Source organism: Triturus cristatus, chromosome 2_2 (genome assembly GCF_964204655.1).
Source record: "Triturus cristatus chromosome 2_2, aTriCri1.1, whole genome shotgun sequence".
Lineage (NCBI taxonomy): Eukaryota > Metazoa > Chordata > Amphibia > Caudata > Salamandridae > Triturus > Triturus cristatus.
The window spans coordinates 358,898,941-358,919,961 of record NC_140582.1 but is presented as its reverse complement, the minus strand read 5'-3'; the positions used below and the strand labels follow the sequence as shown (position 1 = coordinate 358,919,961).

The 21,021-nt window shown below is 45.2% G+C and overlaps 1 protein-coding gene across 15 annotated transcripts in view; it reads right to left on the bottom strand.

The window, feature by feature from the left end:
- ANK2 (ankyrin 2) overlaps positions 1 to 21,021 on the bottom strand; it is a 1,556,458-nt gene that overhangs the window by 406,999 nt on the left and 1,128,438 nt on the right. For all 15 annotated transcript variants that reach the window (XM_085641446.1, XM_085641452.1, XM_085641444.1 and 12 more), the window contains 4 exons: positions 12,522 to 12,620; positions 5,243 to 5,440; positions 4,272 to 4,370; positions 3,983 to 4,081 (listed from right to left, as the gene is read on the bottom strand). In XM_085641446.1, coding sequence (XP_085497572.1) covers positions 3,983 to 4,081; positions 4,272 to 4,370; positions 5,243 to 5,440; positions 12,522 to 12,620 — 495 coding nt within the window. The remainder of the gene's footprint in view (positions 1 to 3,982; positions 4,082 to 4,271; positions 4,371 to 5,242; positions 5,441 to 12,521; positions 12,621 to 21,021) is intronic.

The window sequence follows — 21,021 nt, the reverse complement described above, 5'->3', positions numbered from 1 at the left end:
AAATATACTCAGAAGGTTTGCAGCTATGTATCCAGAACATTTCTGACTTTCATGCAATTCATATTCAATTCAAAAAGTACTCGCGGGACCTGCTGCAGTGGAAAGGTGCCTGGAGTAACTAGAAGCATAAACCATTCACGGCTGCAGAAATGTGAAGGCGTACATTTCTGTAAGCAGACACAGAATGTAGCACTGCATTTAAATTTCAGTTTGCTTTATGTCTTCACAGGGGAGACATTTTCCTTTTGTAGGTACCTGTGTAGAAACCACTTGCCTTCCACTCCCTTTAACTACAAGTGTGTGTCCTACCTGTTGTCACACTGAAAATGGATTTACTATATTCTGCCATTGATGGTTCTGCATTGATACATTGTCCTCCTACTATGGTATTTTCAGTCACGTGCAAGTTATAGACACGTGGAACCGATAAACTCTCGTGTCAGGGGGTTTACTAGATCTGGGGCGCCAAATGGCCTCTAGAGACATTAACCTCTGCGGAGATAAAACAAGGTTATTCATTTGCACAGTAAATACTGGCTTTCAGGATGTCATTAAGGAAGCAATTTGATTGTTGTGCTTGCTGCGGGTGGTGGACTTGTGAGCAAGTCCTCTCAGTCGTGCCATATTTTCGTCGCTAACTATTCAACTGCATCAAGTTCTTACTAACAATGTCCCAATTGGGCTCCTGATGCAGAGCATGAACCTCAGTGTTGATCATACAGTGCTGGATATAAAGGTCATCCCAAAATTATAGCATGAGATCTTCAAAGGACTGGGGCTAAAAACACAACAGTCCCTTTCTTGTCATCTTTACTCTTTGTAATGGCCTCCAGTGCTGGTCTATATCTCATTTCAGTATCATATGTAGCACACTTATCTCATGATGGACAAGTAAATGGTGATTTAATAGAATGCAATCACTTGCACAATTCACTTATAGGACACCTACATTCCTGTTTCGGGGGCCAGGAGTAAATGTTTTCGAAGTGGGCATTTCCTCTCTCTTAGCAAGTAGCCATTTCACAGAGGGCGTCACCACCTGTCCCCCAAACCCAGATCTCTAAAAAGACTTTTAGAAAGAAACTAAAAACCCATTTATTCTGATGTGCCCCCAGAATTTTCTCAGTGATGTATTTCTTATCCTGGTTTTGCAAGGAGAATTTGCTTAAAAAAATCAACTTTCATTACTCAAAAAGTAGGCTTTTCATGGTATCCACAAGATCCTTTTCAAACGACCATTTATGAGTATTTCCATTGGAGTGGCACGCGTGTCATCAGTTTCAACGACTGTTATAAAGGCTTCAATGGTGCTTCATGGTAAATCTAATGATGCTTTTTTTTCCCAGAACCCCAAAAGTTACCTTTAGAAATTGTTTGTGTCTCGTAAAACAAACTCACCTTTTTGGTCTGGTCTGAAGCACACACCAGACCTAGAGATACTGATTCACTATCACGAACACAAGACGGTCCATGCCTTTTGCTGATGTTTCCCCCATTTTCACTACATGCTCTGACATTTTGAACATGGTAGAACCACATAGCTTATTTTGAAGAAATGTGCAATTACTGTACGATATGTTGCTGAACAGAAACAAGCCACAAGTCAATGGGGAGAAGCATAACACACTACAAGGCAACAGTAATGTAATAAGCTCTCACAAAACAGATACACAGTAATAGACAGCAGACTCGTTTAATGGGACATTGGCACGCCTTTTACCACTAACGCCATAAAGTGGGTGGCACCCCACCATTTGTAAACTGGGCATAGACAAAGGGCCTTGACTTACTCAGAGTTGTGTGGGCCCTCACACAGCGCTGCACAAGTTTGTGCTGCACCTGTAGGCCTTTTAATGGTGAGTAAAACAAGGCGATGCTTTACGTTGCTTTGCGCTGCGTGAGTGCTCACACAAAACTTTTGTAATTATCCCCAAAGAGAATAAAGTACATTGATTTATCACCCTCCCCAAATTCCCAGGTACGTCTGATTGCTCTACTCAGCTCCTTGGTACTCAGGTCACGGTAGTTTGACTGTTTCTCACCAAAGGTCACATTTTATGCAGCAGCACCTCAGCAATAGTATTTACTGATGATCTGTAGAACAAATGCCTCTCTAGTAACCTTGTTGAAGTGATGGTCTCCATGAAATTCTAAAAAACAATCTATTATTTTTTGGAGTGTGAAAAGGAAAAGCACTGTTAGACCTCAGTCAGCATTGTATGTTTATTTTCAAGGGAGAAGTCACAACTTAACTGAAATGATTTAGGCACAGCAAAGTCTGTAATGGCTGGTTAATTGGACATTGCTCGTCTATTTCTAATTATCGGCTTTGATCATGGCTAACTTCTGACCATGTCAACATTGTGCATGTCATTGCAACTCTGGATCAGCAGACCTCAGTGTGAAATGAGTGATGGAGTCTGCAAGGGGTCGTTCATCAAGATACAACAGGTTTACAAGACACTAGAGGATAGAGGCGTGATTGTCCAACTGTGGGACTACCGCTCTCCTGTTCATAAACACATTATTGTTGGGTGTCTACACAGCTGAAGGAATGCTTGTGTGAAACTTCAGCACAAAGTGCTTTTGTTGTACAATCCACATTCTATTTCACAAGGTATCGCAATCCCAACCCACAGTATAAAATACATCCATAACAAAAATACTGTACTGTTATCCAAATGTATGTGTATGTTTCTATTCTATTACTAAAAATATTGAACAATGACCATCATCTTAGTCAAGTCATAACTGCTAAGTATTAAGATGTCAGAGCTCAGCTTCACAGTCACATCATCTTTTCTGATCGACATCTTCTGAACTCGTCCAAAGACTAAAAAAAGAGAGTTTACCAAGTTTCTCATATCTGCACTTTTTACTAACTCAACAAATTACATATTTTTCAGTAGGGCTTTCTGCTTACTTGAGGATTTGGCAACATGTAATCTGCATGTGACCAAAGTCAACACTATCCAAGACTGTATTGAGTCATCCACTTTAAGTAGAACAGTAATTGAAGTTGGCCTAGGCAATAGAGATGTGTTTACCCCTTGAACCAGGAGACAGGCAGCACTACCATGAACAGAAGAACACAGAATATCAGCCGGCTATCCCTTCGAAGCCTTCATCGCTGCCTCATGTTGTTCATCTAACAGTGCATCACCTGTTTATCTGCTAATCTGCTCACACGTTTTCACCCAAGGGACGCTGTCATCAGCAGACCACCATCTTTGCCTGAATTTATACCGCTCAATTAGACAAGCAGGAATAGCAAAGAGATGGGAGATGTTAGGCCGCCTGAGTCAGTGGAAAAGATTATGCGATTGCCAACTGAGGTGAGAGTATTTATACATGGCAGTTTTATCTCCCTTATGCATTACCGAGGAATTGTATCATGGTTTTGACTAGTAAGGTTTTGTTGACACTGTGGTTCTCAGGGCGAGCAGTTTCAGTAAATTTGGAAAATTTTAATATCCTAAACTGTGGTGTGGCTTATTGGTTTTGAAGGCACAGTGGTGTTAATTGGGTAATGTGCTGGTAACTTGGGACTCAATTTTTTTTTTATTGGTTGGGAGTATTAAGAAGTGAAGCTAAGCATGTGTTAATCTACACCAGCATGAAAGAGCAAACAACACCGTTATGTTTGTAGAGAAGAACCTAGTAGCATATAATTAATCACTTGACCATAAATGTATTTGCATTTGTACCTAAAATACAAATTTAATGGTTACTGTTTGACTATTGGTGAGATTAATCTGCACAAGGAAACATCCTTTTAAACATTAAGGCATCTCTTTTATGTGACAAAAATATGTGTAGGCCATTACACGACTACCACACTAAACAATTCTCCCTGTATTTTCATTCTAAAATGTGACCCTTGTGGGAGCCCAGAGAGTACCACCATTCTTTGTGGAGCAGCCAGGCAGACCACATCAGTGCCTTGAGAAACGTTTGTTCCCCTAATGCAAGCCATACTCACAATGTTAGTGACGTCAGGGGAGGCTCCATTCTGCAGCAGAAGGAGGACTATGTTCAAGTGGCCCATGAAGGCGGCCACGTGTATTGGTGTGAGGCCAGACTGTGAAATAAAGCAACAGCAGTTTTACTCCTCTGCACAGGGGCTGACAGGCCTCTTCCATTCAGCAAAAGAAGGAAGAAAGGGGCAGGAGAAAAAGAGGAAAGGACACATGGCGGGGGAGGAAGATGAAGAGGGGAAAGCCAGAGGGAGAGAGAAGTGACATCGCTTTACGACAGAAACAGGTGTCTACCTCTGTTATAGCTTGGATTGAAGCTCCATATTTCACTAGGAGTTCCATGACTTTGATGCGGTTTTTCTTGCAGGCAATGTGCAGTGGAGTAAAACCATTCTGTGCGAAAAAACAACCAGGTTAGCAGACAGCATGCACACTCAACTCACACAACAAAGCTGCTCCAGGATGGCCCACTGCAAGCAACATTCCTACAGTAGTCACCAGCCCCTCCGACGCCTGGCTGTGTTTTAGTTAGCCGTGCTTGTGGAAGTGTCTCTGTTAAACGGCACACATACTGTCAGTGGCCAGGAGCGACCATGTCACAGGAGCTATAGATGAGACCAGTTTCCATGTCAGCCAATGAGTCGACTCACCCTTCAGATCAACCGTGAGATCTGCAACATAGTCTGGACCTCGAAGTCACATTACTGATAGTAAATTATTTAGCTTAAAAATCCAGCAAGGGCAGCAGGTTGGAAAATATATCACCCATTGCCACCTATTCCCTACTAACATCCATTCAGTTGTGTTTCCTTTTAACTAGTAACACTTTCTGGTGTACTAACACTATAAAATAAAAAAAATTGAAAAATGCTTTTCTAGAGGGTTGGTTATTATGTTGTATACCAGACGTCTAGAATGACAAGAACCCAACAAGAAGCAAGACCTTGAAAAAATGGAAATTGAAAAACATCAGCCCCATATAAAGATAAACGAGACATACAATACAAAGCCCAGGCTCTCAAACAACACAGTGTTCATTAAAGCGACAGCGAGTGTACCAAACTTCGCACCCAAGCAGCAAACTGTGGTGGTCACGACACTAAAAACATCAAAACACTGAAACGTGCAACAGTGCTGCGTGATAGCAAAAAAAACACATAAATATGTCCACAACCGTGGTATCTTAACTGATTGGAGTGGATCTAGAAGAGCAATCTCCCACTGCATAGCAAGCACATGCAGGGTGAGAGACGCAAGAGGATTACCAGAGCCCGGGCGTTGGGGTTGCCACGCTTGTCCAGGAGAAGCTTGGTGACACGGTAATGTCCACAGTGTGCTGCAACATGGAGGGCAGTCAGATAGTCCAGGGTGACGTCATCAACAGGAGCCTTGTGATGTAAGAGATGTTTGACGCACTCCACATGGTCTCCTTGGGCAGCCATGTGAAGAGGCGAGAGTCCATTCTACACACACAGAAATGGGGAATGAGTCACAAACAAAAAAACAGTTCTAAGATTATACATTTCAAAGAAGATTTGAAATCTCTCAAATATTCTCCGAAGTATGCTAACTTCCTCTATTTCTTCACACTTTCATATTATTTAATTTAGTAAGATAAGGATTGTAGAACACCTCTGATAGAGAACGTACAATTTAAAAAATATTTTCTGAAAAAAATTATATTAGTAAAAAAAATGTGGGATCTTTTGAGATGATCAAAATAGAGTGTTCCACAGGAAGAAGCGAAAATACATTTCACACTCCTATAAACACCTCCTATGCATGGGAGTACATTTGTAATGCATTTCCACTTAGTTTTGCAATTGGAGATAATACCAACATAGTGAACATTGCCCCTGTCAGCTTTTCTGCCTGAGAAGGGTCTGAATGCATAAAGCCATCATGGTGATTTCACTAGGATGTTTATCTAAAGAGACACATGACTTAAGGTCACAATCTGCCTTGGAGCATGTGCATACCTACTATAATATTCCACACTGCAACAGTAAGTAGCACCCAAATCATAGAGTGAGATGCTGCCACAGATTCATACACACTACAGATGCAGGGACTTCATGACGATAGCCTAGTAATAAGGTCGGAATGGCATCCAAAATCAGCACTTGCAGAAATCTTCAAACTAGTCCCTGCTCCCTTCCTGTCTCTTTCTTTATATTTCTCTCTCACTCTCACTCTCTCCCTCTTTCCTCTATGTCGGTGATAGCATTCTTAATGGATGGCCTTTTAAAGTCCTTGACCGAGTTTATCATGGAAAGGAGTATTACCTCACATGAAATCACTAAGACCGTTTCAGCATTGATTAGGGAAACCCCAGATGCCCTATCATTTAGGACAGTGTCATAGTCACAGTAGCATGATACCATCACCATGCCCCCCTAGAAGTTTGATTTCATATAAAAAAAAATGGAAAGGATAATTTTAGGTAATTTTACCATATTAAGGTTAACTGGAAAGTAGACCATGTAAAGAGTCCTCGAACTGGCCCTTCAGGCACAATGCTGTTTATGAGCAGAGTAGCTCTCAGACTCCAGAAAGAGGCATGTGTGCCCATGTAAGGAATATGCTACTTACCAGTATGCATCTGTTCTTTGCATGTAGAGCTGCAGATCTATACACTGTGCATAGATCGCCATCTGGTGTTGGGCCCGGATGTTTGCAGTTTGTTTTTCCTCTTGGAAAGTCTTTGGAAGTCACGAGTTCGGTGACTCCTCCTTTAGTTCATATTGCGCATGGGCTTCGGCTCCATCCTCAGATTGTTTTTCGCCAGCAGGGAAAGATGGAGCCTAGTAGTAACAGTAAAGAAACCCATGTGTGTTGTATCTAAATAAGATAAACTGGAACGGATACAGGTAGCCGGGGAGGCGGGTGGGCGTGTATAGATCTGCAGCTCTACATGCCAAGAACAGATGCATACTGGTAAGTAGCATATTCCATTCGAGGCATATGAGCTGCAGATTATACACTGTGCATAGATTATATAGCAGTACCCAACCCTAGCGGCGACCACCGGCATCCGTTGCAGTTGTTTGGAACAGTGTTTTTAGTACAGCCTGGCCCACACTAGCTTGTTGCTTGGGTTGCACATCTACACAGTAATGTTTTGTGAAAGTGTGCGGTGTTGACCATGTCGCTGCTTTGCAGATGTCATCTAGTGGTATGTTTCCTAGAAAAGCCATAGAAGCCCCTATCTTCCTTGTAGAGTGGGCTTTAGGGGGAACAGATAGCGTTCGTTTTGCTTTGTGGTAGCAAATCTGTATGCATTTTACAATCCACCTAGCTATCCCTGATTTAGAAATAGGGTTGCCTTTATGTGGTGGAGAGAAGGAGACAAATAGCTGTTTGGTTTTCCTGAAAGGTTGTGTCCTTTGGATGTAGTAAAGTAAAGCCCTTTTAACATCCAGTGTGTGTAAAGCCCTTTCCGCAACGGTTTGAGGTTGTGAGAAAAAGACTGGTAATTCTACCGACTGGCTTAGATGGAAAGGAGAAATGACTTTGGGTAGAAATTTTGGGTTGGTGCGGAGTACAACCTTGTTCTGATGCATTTGGAGAAAAGGTTCCTGTATAGTGAGTGCTTGTATTTCACTAACCCTTCTGAGGGAAGTAATGGCCACTAGAAAAGCTGTTTTCCATGTGAGAAATTGGAGCTCACATTTATGTAATGGTTCGAAAGGGGGTCCCATTAACCTTGTGAGAACTATATTCAAGTTCCAGACAGGTGAGGGTTGTACTCTGGGTGGAATTACTCTTTTGAGGCCTTCCATAAAGGCCTTGATGGCAGGCACTCTGAAAAGTGATAGGTGCTGCCTGTTCTGTAAATAAGCAGCAATTGCAGCGAGGTGTAACCGAATGGAAGTATATGCTAGGTTACACCTTTGTAGATGGAGTAAGTAACATATGATGTGCTGTATGGACACATTTAAAGGATTGATTGTGTTGTTGTGGCAGTAAACAACAAATCTTTTCCACTTTGCAGCATAGCATGCCCTAGTAGTAGGGCGTCTAGCTTCCCATATAATATTCATGCAATCAGGGGGAAGGTTAAGGTATCCGAATTCTAGGACCTCAGGAGCCAGATCGCAAGGTTGAGCTGAGCTGGGTCCGGGTGCCTGATCTCTCCATGGTTCTGGGTTAGGAGGCATGGTGAGAGGTGTAGCTTTTGGTGTGGTACTACTGAGAGTTCCAGCAGTGTGGTGTACCACGGTTGTCTGGCCCATGTTGGAGGTACTAGGATCAGTGTTAGGGAATGCTGTTGTAGCTTTCGCACCACTAATGGAATTAGTGGGAGAGGTGGAAAAGCATATGCAAATTTGTTTGACCAGTTCATCCATATCGCATTGCCTTTGGACAATGGATGTGGATATCTGGCGGCGAAGCTTGGGCATTTTTTGTTTTCGTGGGTGGCAAATAGGTCTATGTGTGGATGCCCCCACTTCTGAAAGAACGGGTGAAGAACCTGTGGGTGAAGTTCCCACTCGTGGATCTGCTGCGTTTGTCTGCTGAGCAGATCTGCCACGGTGTTTTGGACTCCTGGGACGTGTTGGGCCAGGAGAAAGATTTTTTGTGGAATTGCCCATCTCCATATGCTCTGTGCTAATTGAGAGAGCTGTGGAGAGTGTGTGCCCCCCTGTTTTTGAATGTAGTACATGGCAGTCATGTTGTCTGTGCGAATGAGGACTGCCTTGCCTGAAATCTGCGTCTGGAAGGATTTTAGGGCGAGGAAGATTGCCAGTAACTCCAGATGGTTGATGTGGAGTAACTTCTGATGCGGCATCCATGTGCCCTGTACTGTGAGATGTAACAGATGAGCTCCCCAGCCGGAGAGCGATGCGTCTGTTGTTAGGATTATTTGTGGGTCCAGGAACGGTCGACCTCTGGAAAGGTTTGTGGTGTTCCACCACTGCAGAGACCGATGGGTGCGACCGTCTACCAACACCAGATCTGTCATTTGCCCCTGGGCCTGGTTCCACTGGCGCGCTAAACACTCTTGGAGTGGACACATCTGGAGTCTTGCATGGGGCACTATGAAGATGCAAGAGGCCATCATCCCTATCAGTTGCATAAACACTCTTGCTGGGAGAGAGTGTTGACATATGAATTTCTGACGCAGAGCCTGTATATTTGCAATCCTGGCAGGATTGGGATAGGCTATGGCTTTTGAGGTGTCTATGGTGGCACCTAGGTATTGTTTTGTGTGTGATGATACCAGGTGGGATTTTTGGTGGTTCACCGTGAAACCTAGCTGGTGAAGTAGTTGGATTGTAGCGGCGGTATGTTGCACACATTGTTCGTAGGACGTGGCTTTTATTAGCCAGTCGTCCAGATACGGGAAGACGTGAATGTGCTGTCTTCTGAGGTGTGCAGCCACTACTGCTAGGCACTTGGTGAATACCCTTGGTGCTGTTGTTACCCCGAACGGGAGCACCTTGAACTGGTAGTGTTGCCCGTCCACCACAAATCTGAGGTACTTTCTGTGAGACTGGTGTACTGGGATGTGAAAGTATGCGTCTTTCAAGTCCAGAGTGGTGAGAAAATCGTTCTGGGAGAGGAGTGGAAGAACCTGTTGAAGGGTCACCATGTGAAAATGGTCTGAATGTATGTAAGTATTTAGAGGTCTGAGATCTAGGATAGGTCGTAGAGTCTCGTCTCTCTTTGGAATCAGAAAGTACAGGGAGTAGACCCCTAAATTTTGTTGATTTATGGGGACCTGCTCTATGGCTTCTTTTTGCAGGAGGGAGATCACCTCCTGTTTTAGTAACGTAGCATGTTCTTGAGACATAGGGCGTTGCCTGGGTGGAATGTTTGGGGGGGTAGATGTTAATTCTAGGCAATACCCTGAACTAATAATTTGGGTCACCCATCTGTCTGAGGTGATTGTCTCCCAGACGTGAAGGAAATGCTGTATTCTGCCCCCGACCGGAGTGGAATGGTCTGGAGGGAGCGGGGGAAAGTCATTGGGCAGGAGGTGTGGCAGAGCGGGCGGTATTTGTCTTGCCTCTGCCCTTATTATTATTGCCTCTGTATCCGCCTCTTTGATAACCCTTTGTGAAGGTAGATTGAGGAGGGGATTTGTAGGACATGGATGCACTATCCGAGGAGTAGCCTCTGCCCGCGCCCCGAAAGGAAGAGCGGCGAAAGGAGCGCCTAGGAGTGTGTGACTGTAGGGCTCCCATGGATTTCGCCGTGTCAGTACCTTTTTTCATCTTTTCGAGGGCTTCATCAACTTTTGGGCCAAATAGGTGATCTTGGTCGAATGGGTGGTTTAATATAGAGGCTTGTACCTCAGGTTTAAAACCTGAAACTCTGAGCCAGGCATGGCGACGGAGAAGGACACTGGTGTTGATGGCCCTGGAGGCTGTGTCTGCTGCATCTAGGGCACAGCGTATAGAGGTATTAGTTATTATTTTTTCCCTCTTGGATCAATTCATTAGCCCTGTTCTTGTATTTTTCAGGGAGATGGTGCATGATGGCTTCGAACTCATCATAATGCGCCCTGTCGTATCTGGCCAATAGCGCTTGCGTGTTGACGATACACCATATGTTGGCGGCTTCTGACGCGTCTAGGAGCTTGGACTCTTTGTCAGGTGGTGGTGCTTCGCCTGACGCCTAAGAATTTGAGCGCTTTCTAGCTGTAGATACCACTAGGGAATCCAATGGTGCAGGGCCTTTAATGTATGAAGGGTCTGTGGGGGCGGCTTTGTATTTTTTCTCTATACGGGGGTTTAGGACCCTGGCCCTGACTGGGTCTTTATAAACCTCCGGTGCATGTTTAATCACTCCCTTTAACATAGGTAGAATGGCAGTAGACCTATGTGCATTGTCAAACGTGTCTAGGAGAAAATCCTCCTCCACTGGGTCAGTATGTAACTCCACCCCGTGGTAGTGTGCCGCCCTTTGTAATAGGTGGTGAAAGCCTAAGGAATCTTCAGGTGGGGATGGCCTAGATGGGTAAAGGTCATCCTGTGGGACATCTGGGATGTCCGGATTGTTATAGTCGTCCCATGGGTCTGGAGATCCAGTAGGGGTGGGGTCTTGTGGCACATCTGCTGGATCATAATAAGGGTCTCCTAAATCGTCTGGGACAGGAGACAAGGTTGGGGAACGATGAGGCGGAGGTGGGGAGGGTGGAGGAGGTGGAGGAGGTGGGGAAGGCACTCTGAAAGGGGAGGTAGCAGTGTCTTTCCTCTTTGGAGGTGGAGGTGGAGCTGGTTTGTCCAAGTGTCTCTTTCTTGAAGACAATGTCAAATGTCCAGTTTTTGGATCCTTGGTGAGTGTCTTTTGGAGAGGATCCGGTGTGCAAAGTTCTTGCGACACTGGTTGTTCGGTCGGCGACTAAGTTTTCAGGGCCGACGGCTTTTTAGGCTTGTCTAAGCCGTGCTTCTTTGGGACCTCCGATTTTTTGGTCGGTGCCGAAGAAGGCTTCGGCACAGGAGTGTCGGTGCCGAGGGCCTTGTGATGTTTGGTCGGCACCGGAAGGGCAGGTTTCGACACCGAAGGCTTTGGTACTGGGTTCGGTGTGGAGATGGAGGCCGATCTTTTCTTCGGTGCCGAAGGGTGTTTTTCGGTACCGCTGGTAGGCTGGCTCGAGCCCGAGCTGCCGGAAGGCTTAATAGGCTTCTTTACCGGGCCCGAAGGTGGGGTGTGAGAAGCAGTATCCTTGGTCTTGCCTAGGCCCGAAGGCGAAGGTGTGACCGAAGCCTTTTTGGGTATCGGCGTGGGTGTGGGAGGGGGTATTGTACTCACGACCCTCTGCGCCGGGGTGATGTCCTCCACATCTGAGTCGTCGGCCTCGGAAGCACTGACGAGGTCGTCGTCCTCTTCTTCAATGTTCTGCTGTCCCGGAGCTTCGACGTCGTCCCCGAAGATGTCGCCTGGAGCGGAGGTCGAGGAGTGCGCCATGTTGCGTCTAGCCCGTCGATCTCGAATAGTCTTTTTAGAGCGAAAAGACTTGCAGGCGGGACAGTCTCGGGCCTCGTGTTCAGGGGAGAGGCAGAGGTTGCACACCTCATGAAGATCAGTGTGGGGAAACTTAGACCCACATCGAGGGCACTTTTTGAAGGGAGTTCTTTCCATCAGCCGAGACCGGAGCCGGAATAGGCCCGAAGGCCGCCGTCGACGACCGGAATCGAAGAAGTGCCGAAGAGAAGGTGAGTAAGATGATTTTTGCGTCGATCGTTGAACTGGAAAGTTCGGAACCGGAGCGCGAAGTATTACATCCGAGCCCGATGGCGGAAAAAAACAATCTGAGGATGGAGCCGAAGCCCATGCGCAACACGAACCAAAGGTGGAGTCACCGAACTCGTGACTTCCAAAGACTTTCCAAGAGGAAAAACAAACTGCAAACATCCGGGCCCAACACCAGATGGCGATCTATGCACAGTGTATAATCTGCAGCTCATATGCCTCGAACACATGTCTACAGTTGGTAAGGCAGCCTGAAACCCACCTTCTCCATTCAAAGGTGCCACCCATAATGTCAATGTTGAAAAGCAAAATGAAGAATGTTTTCTCCGGAAGCATACCAACCTTGGTCCGGGCCAGTAGCGGGCCCCCACGTTCCAGGAGGACCTCTACAGCTTGGTCATGTCCACTCCGTGCAGCACAGTGTAGAGGCGTCAAGCCATCCTGCAGAGGGGAATAAAGGGAGATGGAGTCAAAGGATGGATCTATGCCAAGTGAAACCAGCATTCAGCTGTACATTATCATGCGTAGGAAGGAAATGTGACACAGAAAAGGTTGGCAATTTTTTTAAAGATAAAAAATGGTGCGCCATTCTCAAGGAAAATAACTGTCCGGCAGAAAGCACCGATCTTCTTCTAATGGAGGCTGATGGACCTGTGTTTTTTAATTAATCTTTATTTAGTTTTTGTTACTTTCAGTCAACACATAGGGTCTTATTTATGAGAGTTCTGTGTCACTTTTGCACCACGTAAAGTGGCACATGCGTGACGCAGGGCTCTCATATAGATTTATGAAGCCATGCAAAGACACACAGCCTGGGTTTGAGTGGCCTCATAAATCATGAGTTAGGCGAAGCAGTACAAATCGCTGCGTCGCCTTACTCTGCGCCCAGGAGGTGTTCCATGGGCGTTACATTGGGTTTTCCAACGCAACACCCATGGAATTTGACACGGCTCCAGATTTACAAAGTGATGTAAACCTGGGGAAGCACCAAATTTGTATACCTCCCGTGGTTAGATGTAACGAGGACAAATAACTTTATTTCTCCTTGTTTTTTCCTCTTTCCATGTGTGCTGCATTCTGTAGCACACATAGAAAGAGGAAAACGCCTCTTTGATTGTTTTTGTGCAAGGAGGTGGCCCTATCTGCACTAAAACAACCCTGCCTGCAACGGAGACATTGGCGCTAGACTGCTGAAACAGCGACAGCGCAGGCTGAAAGGACAGGATTGCACCGTATTAGTCAAATACGTTGCATTTCTGCCCTTTCACTTTATCGTAGGGCAAGGTGCCTTACTGCACTGGCCTACGCCAAAATGCCACAAATGAGGCCCATAATATTTTACACAATACTATGCGATTGATAGTGTCTGTGTCCCTGAAAAGACACTGCGCTTTCAGCATGTTGTGAACTACTCAATGGCTCTAGGTGTACTGAGCATGGTTCGAGCAGATCAAATAGAAAGTTACATTATACCTCATTACAAACACATAACAACGAAAAATAAAAGATTTAGCCATGTATCTTACTTTTGCGCAAATTTGGGAGTGTGTGGACCTTGCTCATGGTATGCAGGTATTCCTAATTCGTCATTATTTTCAGTACTAGGTGCAGCCAATATGTATCAGTCAATGACGTCTGACGCCGAGGGTCATTTAGCTCCTTTCGAGAGATTAAAATTAGTAAGTACGTCATCTAAGGGGACTTGTCATCTGTTTTGAGTTCTATAGCCAGTATCTGGGACACCAGCTGGCGGGTGGTGAAACTTAGAGACAAAAAACTGCTACACCTGCCCTGTGTACCTTAGAAAATAGTATATGTTATTGGGTTTGGAGCTATGAATCATGTGCATGTGAAAAAATATGTTTTCAGGAATGTAAGACAGGTTCACAAGACACATTTCTGATACATCATGTTTGCAAAGCTGCTTTCCCCCTCGAGGGATACCAATGGAAGTCTGGAGAGGTTGCTGGAATAATATTTTCTTGTTGGGCATTTTAAGACTTCATATTCTTCATAACTATCACTCTGTGACCAGTTTTCCAGTTTTGTGAATACCAAAGGCAATAGTGAGAGATGGATATGAAGAGTAAGGGTTGAAATTGTATCTCAGGAAAAATGCACCGCAACGAGAAAAGAGCTCTCCCTGTTAAATTAATTGCAAAGTTGAGTGACAACACATACATTGAAAATGACGCCAACCCTATCAAATATTAGCTCCTCAGTAGTTTCTGCAACACTATCCTGAAAGCAGCTGTCCAAACCCTGGACTGTAAGCACCGAAGTCCCACGAACCATGGTACTGCCATCAGCGGGCAGACATTCGAGAGAAGACGCGTAAGACACGTATTACAAACCTGTGGTCACCAATGCATCGGTTAGTCTATTGCAGAGCAGCTCTATGTGTTGAGTTTGTTGTCCCAATACATGTGCTTGCACAGTAATGCAAAAGTAAGCATTCTCCCATGGTACTGTAATGTAAATTAATTTAATAGTAGTAAATTTAGGGATGGGCGGCATTGCAGAGGAGTTAAAGTTTCAGCATCTGTGGGGGAGCAGCTAAAAATCTGCCTGTGAAGAGGCGGAGGGGACCCTGCAGAGAGAGCCTCCCCATCTGGCATGAGTACAATAACAGAGGGCAAAGGTGGGGACACACAGGAGGGAGTGGTAGTGTACTAGCATAATGCACACATTCTATATGATTTTTTTTGTGAAAAAGTATGTATTTTATTTATGTGAAATAAATTTCACATTTGAGTGCTTACTTCGTACACAAAAATCACACAAGGTACTGGCAGGAAACTGGTTCGAACAGGAAATCTCTTGAAGCCAGTGCACACAACAGTTTCACAGGTCCCATGAGATATTTTCTGCTCAAACCAATCTGCCATAGGAAAAATGAAGTGAAAAACCCTGAGAGGAGAAACAATGTAATTATGCAAAATACATGAAACGCAATTGGAAGTTGTGCTAAGTTTAACTTTCCTTAAATGGAATAAAACAAATATACACAGCTATCAATAAATCTCTGGATTCTCAAAGGTTCTGCTTTCCAGATGACTTTATGTGCTGAGTGAAACATAAAACATTTGGGGAGGAAGGGGGTCTCATTATGAGCATTCAAGTTAATTGCTATGTATGTATGTGGTGTAGCAAATCTGCCTTTCCTCCATGGTCACTCCAGATTTTTTACTTTTCCCGCACACTCATCTGCCGACTTTAGAACTCTGTACAGTTTACCCATGCTAACTAGGAGTAAGGTGCCTGTCCTCCCCCTTTAGACAGTGGTTAAATTGGCTTATTCCTGATTGGCACATTTAACTTGCATGTAAGTCCCAAGTATATGGTACCGAAAGTGCACCCAGAGCCTGGAAGTTAATTGCCACTTTTGGACTGCAACACCTAGTGTGCTATCCACTACAGGGGCAGTGCAAAAATGGCTACAGGCCTACCCTGTGTAGCCTGACCGCGGCAGTGTAAAACCTGTTTTGAGACATGCCAAAATATGTCTTTTCAAAAGGTAAAGAGCTCCTTTTAAATATTAGTAAGTCACCCCTGTGAAGGCTTTGAAGTCCACAAAGCAAGTTGCATGGTATTTAAAAGTGGGACAGGTAGAAAATTAATATGATCATCTCCATACAGTGACATGGCCCAAAAAGCGATTTTCACTTTGAGGGGCCTAGCAGTCAAATGTAGAAAAACAGAGTGCAGATTAAAATGCTAACCCTGTTAATTCGGTTAAAGGACCAGTAGAAAAACAATTAATCCACTGTTTTCAATAGCTATTAAAAATCAAATTCAATGGTTAAGTCAGATTTTTAATAATTATTAAGAAAAAGTAACTTTCAGAAAGTTACCCTTTACCTGCCTAAGCTTTCAGTAAGTTAATTAGCAATAACCTCTGCTAACTCTCATCCTGTCCTCAACCTTGAATGAGGTGTGAACTAGATGTGTAATTCCTCCCAGGAGCTACATATTAGGTTGACCTGCATGGACCAGATGACTCTTCTGAGCTCTGCAGAATCTTCAGCGTAGGGACTGTCAATATCCTGTTGACACCACAGTGTCAAATCCGGCCTGACAGGTTTGTTTGAGCCCCATGTAACCCTTTGGTGCACTTGAAGGGGAAAAAAACAGGCTGTCAGGACAAACTGTAGGTATCACTTGGATGCTCAAGGACCCTGCCTTTGTCCTACTTGACTCTCCTAGTTTTTTGAGAGTGCAGGGCCTCCTACAAACAGAATCTTAGTGTTAGATATAGGAGTGCACAAGTGATTACCATAGTGCCCTCTCCCCACACACACCCAGCCCTCAGAGCCCAAACTTAATGTGACTGAAGACTTTTATCATCTTAAAAATGCCCTGACACATGGCATTTGGGGACTGTTTACAATAAGGCAAACAAGAACTACAAAAAAGTGAGTAGGGTTGACCCCAGAAACCTTTGCCCCATTAGTTAGAGAGTGCATAGGAGTCATCCCCACCCCAACTAGCTAGTGCCAGGCATCAATGTGGCATGCCAGGGCACTGCATCAGAAGACTTTCTGGACCTAGGGAAGGACAGAATAGGGCTGGACCTGCTGTCTGTGACCTGAGAGGAGCCATAAAGGACGGGACCTGTTCCCTCTTGTACTCAGGACAAAGAAGAAGACTCCAAGGATCAGCTGGATGACATCGTGGGTGGCTCCAGTGGCACAGCTAGCTCTAAAAGTTTTTTTTTCTCCTGAAGTTCCAAGCGGACTAGTGACTGGGACTGGACTTTGTAGTTGGTTGATACCCTCAGAGCCTCTAAGCAACCCTCTGATCCCTCCAAGGCCCGGGGTCCCAATAAGTGTACTCATATGGCTGTGTGGGTTCAGGAACAGAGTTTGTAAACATTGAGAGGAATTCCAACTGAAAACACTTGCCCTGTTTAAAATTAAAACATAAACATTTTTTTATCAAACTTGAACGTCCACATTGTTCGTAGAGACCAATCCACTTGTTGTATAGTACTAGGGCTCCATAACATTCTTGCACAAATGGGTCCTAGCTCCCAGTCTACCGCAGCCACTGACTTTCAGTGGTGCATTGTGCTTTTTGGAGCTATTTCTATTGAAAGTTAAAATAAATATTTTATCAGGTTCCCTTGATTGGATTTTTGTTGTTACGGAATCATCAGGACCTTCAGGAGATGTATGCACTTACACACAACCAATTTTATCACAATCTCAGACACGCGCCCCATGGCCATATCCGATCAATCAAAATCACTTTATTTCGATCACCAGGGCCATAAATGTGCAATCTATTTACATTATCATCAAATACATCATATAAAAAAATACTTAAGATATTGCAGATGAGTAGCCTGGACACGCAAACAAAACATGGGAGATACTTTATTTTGGGGACTCACAGATAGGGCAAGAGATGCCTCCATTTCCAACCCATCCTGATATAAACGCTTGAAGCGCTAAAGTGCCTATTTGAAACTGAAAGTATAGTTTCCTTTGAAGTGGAACAGATGCTAAATCCCAAAATCACTTCAGTTCCCTTGTGAACTTAATGTCCATAAAATCACTGGTCAGCTTGGCAGTGGCTGCTTTCCGAAATACCTCAACCACCAGGAATGACCAGTATTTCTTTTCAGCACAACCTTTGAAGGAAAAGCAGATGAGGCCGGATGATCTCACAGGTCATGTCCAATCAGTTGATCCCCTTCCTCAGTTTAACCCTGACCGTATTTCCCAGATTTATCGTACCCTTATAATTAACTCCTCCGGTTCTTTAGAACATCTTAAAACCCAATGGGAGAGCTAGGTGGGCCCCATGGAAGACAAGGATTGGAGGGACGACCTGATGGCCCCTCGCAAACGTACAATCTCCTCGAGACTATGATTGGTGCAGACATATTATCTTTATTTCGCATATCTCTCTCCCACCTGCCTCTAGCGGGCAGGCTTCCAACCAAATGCCATTTGTTCATGCTGCGGAATTGGGCCGGCAGATTTTTACCACATGGTATGGACTTGTACATTAATACATCATTATATGACTGCGGTGACCCGAGACCTCACCAATGTTCTGGGGTGGGTGGTCCCCCTCTACCCCATATTAATTCTCCTTGGGGTGTTTGAGGGTACTGGTGGCAGTATGGCTGGAAGAGCATTTCTGGGCACAGCCCTCCCGATTGCGAAATGTAATATAGCTGCAAAGTGGTTGTCTCCTTCTCTCCCCACTCTTTCGCAGTGGGGGCTTGGCTACGCTCAACAGGAGTGCATGGTTTTTGAAGCATGGGTTGTCCCCAAAAACACAGGCAGGTAAGGGGGAAATAGCGGGTACAATGCTTTAAGATTACTGTGAATCAAGATACCATAACTGTGCTTGCGATCTCTATGTTACACCATTTATGTATTCTTATTCTGGTTGGTCACAATATTTCATCCTGTACTGTACCATTCATGTGCCATTTATATCTATTTGCCAAGTTTGTTGGCCTAAAATTTAACAAAATCTGTTTATCAAAAAAAAAATCTAGTTAACAGAACTGTCAGTCAACGTGACAGGCCTGGGTCTGACTGGCCACTGGCATTCTATGGTCATATTCAGTGCTTTGATTGAGTAATTGGCTATCGGTGGGACCCACCAGCACTTATTTTTTGGGCCCAACATATATTTTTCTCGATTACACTTCAAACTCTGCTGCATGTCACTTGCCCCAGCTGTCTTGTTTTCGTAGAGTTTTCCTCTATTTTTTATCATTATTTCTTCATTATGTGCGTAACTATTTCTGCTGTAACATTATTCCCTTTAAATTTAAACATTGCGTCTAGCCGTAATCACTGTTAACTCCTCTTGCATAGCCATACCACTGTTGTAACACTGTAACTCCACTTGCCTAGCCTTTTACATTTTATCTCGTAAGCCCCATCTGCACTCCTTCTATTGACTTGCTAACTCTGCCCCACGTAGCCGTTATCATCTGTTTGTTGTCTTTTTTTGTATTTTTCTGCTGTATACCACCGCTGCATGCTTTACCGCTGTTTCACCCTCTCCCTCTTCCCAGCTCCCATCCCTCCTCCCAGGACCTACTTAATGGAGGCTGCAGCACGGACATGCTTACGGCATGCCAAAGGCAAGCCCGTCTGCACCCGTCCGTGCCTGGATCACGTCGTGTCTGGAACCTTGGCTATCCCCTTTTCCAAAGCTACACTGTCTCCGAGCTCCAAGCCCACTACCCAGGACCCCACCACTGCTGGTGCACTTCACCTTGAACCATGGTAGGACCTATCGCCCTCCCGCACTGCCACTTCGCCTGCAAAACCGGAGCACCCGCTCGTACAGTAACCACTGCCACTCCTACCAACACTGCCCCAGAACATCTCCACAGTCTACTGCTCAACGCTAGGTCTCTCTGCAAACATGTCATTGATACCTAGAACACCATCTCCTCCCTCACCCCCAGCATCATCTTGCTCACTGAGATGTGGCTCAACCGCCAACTCAGAGAACACTTGGATAACAACAACCTTCTGGATATCTCCCAATCTGGATGTCGTGTCAACCACAGCAACAAAACCACCCTCATCGCTGCCACAGACGGCACCCAAGTCCTCCTGGACCGAGGGGAAATAGTAGCCCTTACCCTCCTCAACCTCTAAGAAGCTTTAGACTTCATCTTCCACCACACCCTCATCAAGAGAATTCACCACATCGGAAATTAAGGAGCCGCCCTCATGTGGACAGCTCTTTCATCACTGGAAGAAAAAAGAGAATCCGCTTTCCTCCCTACACCTCCTAACACAAGTGCATCATCTGCAGCATCCCCCAAGGCGCATCCCAACCCTGTTTAACACCTACATGACCCCCCTTGCCAACATCGTCAGAACCCAGGCACTAAAGATCATCTCTTATGCCGACGACACCCAGCTCATCCTTTCGCTATCAGTAGAGCGCTCCACCACGAGGACCAATTTCTACAGGTGTACGACGAACATCGCCGGTTGGATGAAACACAACTGCCTGAAACTCAACACCGACATAACAGAGGTACTGATGTTCGGAAACAACACCTCCCTGTGGAACGATACATGGTGGCCTTCAGAACTAGGACCCTCACCCACACCTACAGACCAGGCCCACAACTTCAGCATCATCCTGGACAGCAAGCTCACCATGAACTACCAGATCAACACAGTCTCCTCCGCCAGCTTCCATACTTTTCGCATGCCCTGCAAGCAGTGGCGGCTGGTGACATTTGTAAGTGGGGAGGTGTAGAACAATTGTCGTACTTCACTGTGGTGAGCGAGCGTAACCAGCGAACCTGAACCACTTACAAAGGGGGAAGAACCCCCCTCCCCCACCCCGATTTTTTTTTAAAAAGAGTGGGCAAATGGTGCATTTTCAAGCAAACCAGAAGGTGCTAGAGGAGGGAAGGAGGCCACCGGCTGAGGCAGAAGCAGGGGAGCAGGTAAAGTTGGGGTCCAGCAGTGGTGAAATGCAGGACAGGGATACTTGTGATAAATGGTTCTGCATCAAACATCAGCTGGAATCCAAAATGGAGAGCCCTGCTAGCCCTGACTGCCATCAGACATCAGACACTCAGAAGAGAAACTCCCGGGGCTTCCTGGCTTTTCAGCCACTCTGGTCAGTGCCAGCACAGGATCAATCACATTAGAGATGGTGAAAACAAGGAAGGGGAGAGGAAGAGGAAAACAGGAAAGGAAAATTACTCGAAGGATGAATAGTCTGAGCAGTATGACCAATATAGAAGAAAAGACTGTGAAAGGAGAAGAGGTGGACTTTAGAATGGAGGGTGGAAGGTAAAAACCATGGACCTGATGCTACCCTCTCATGGAAAAGG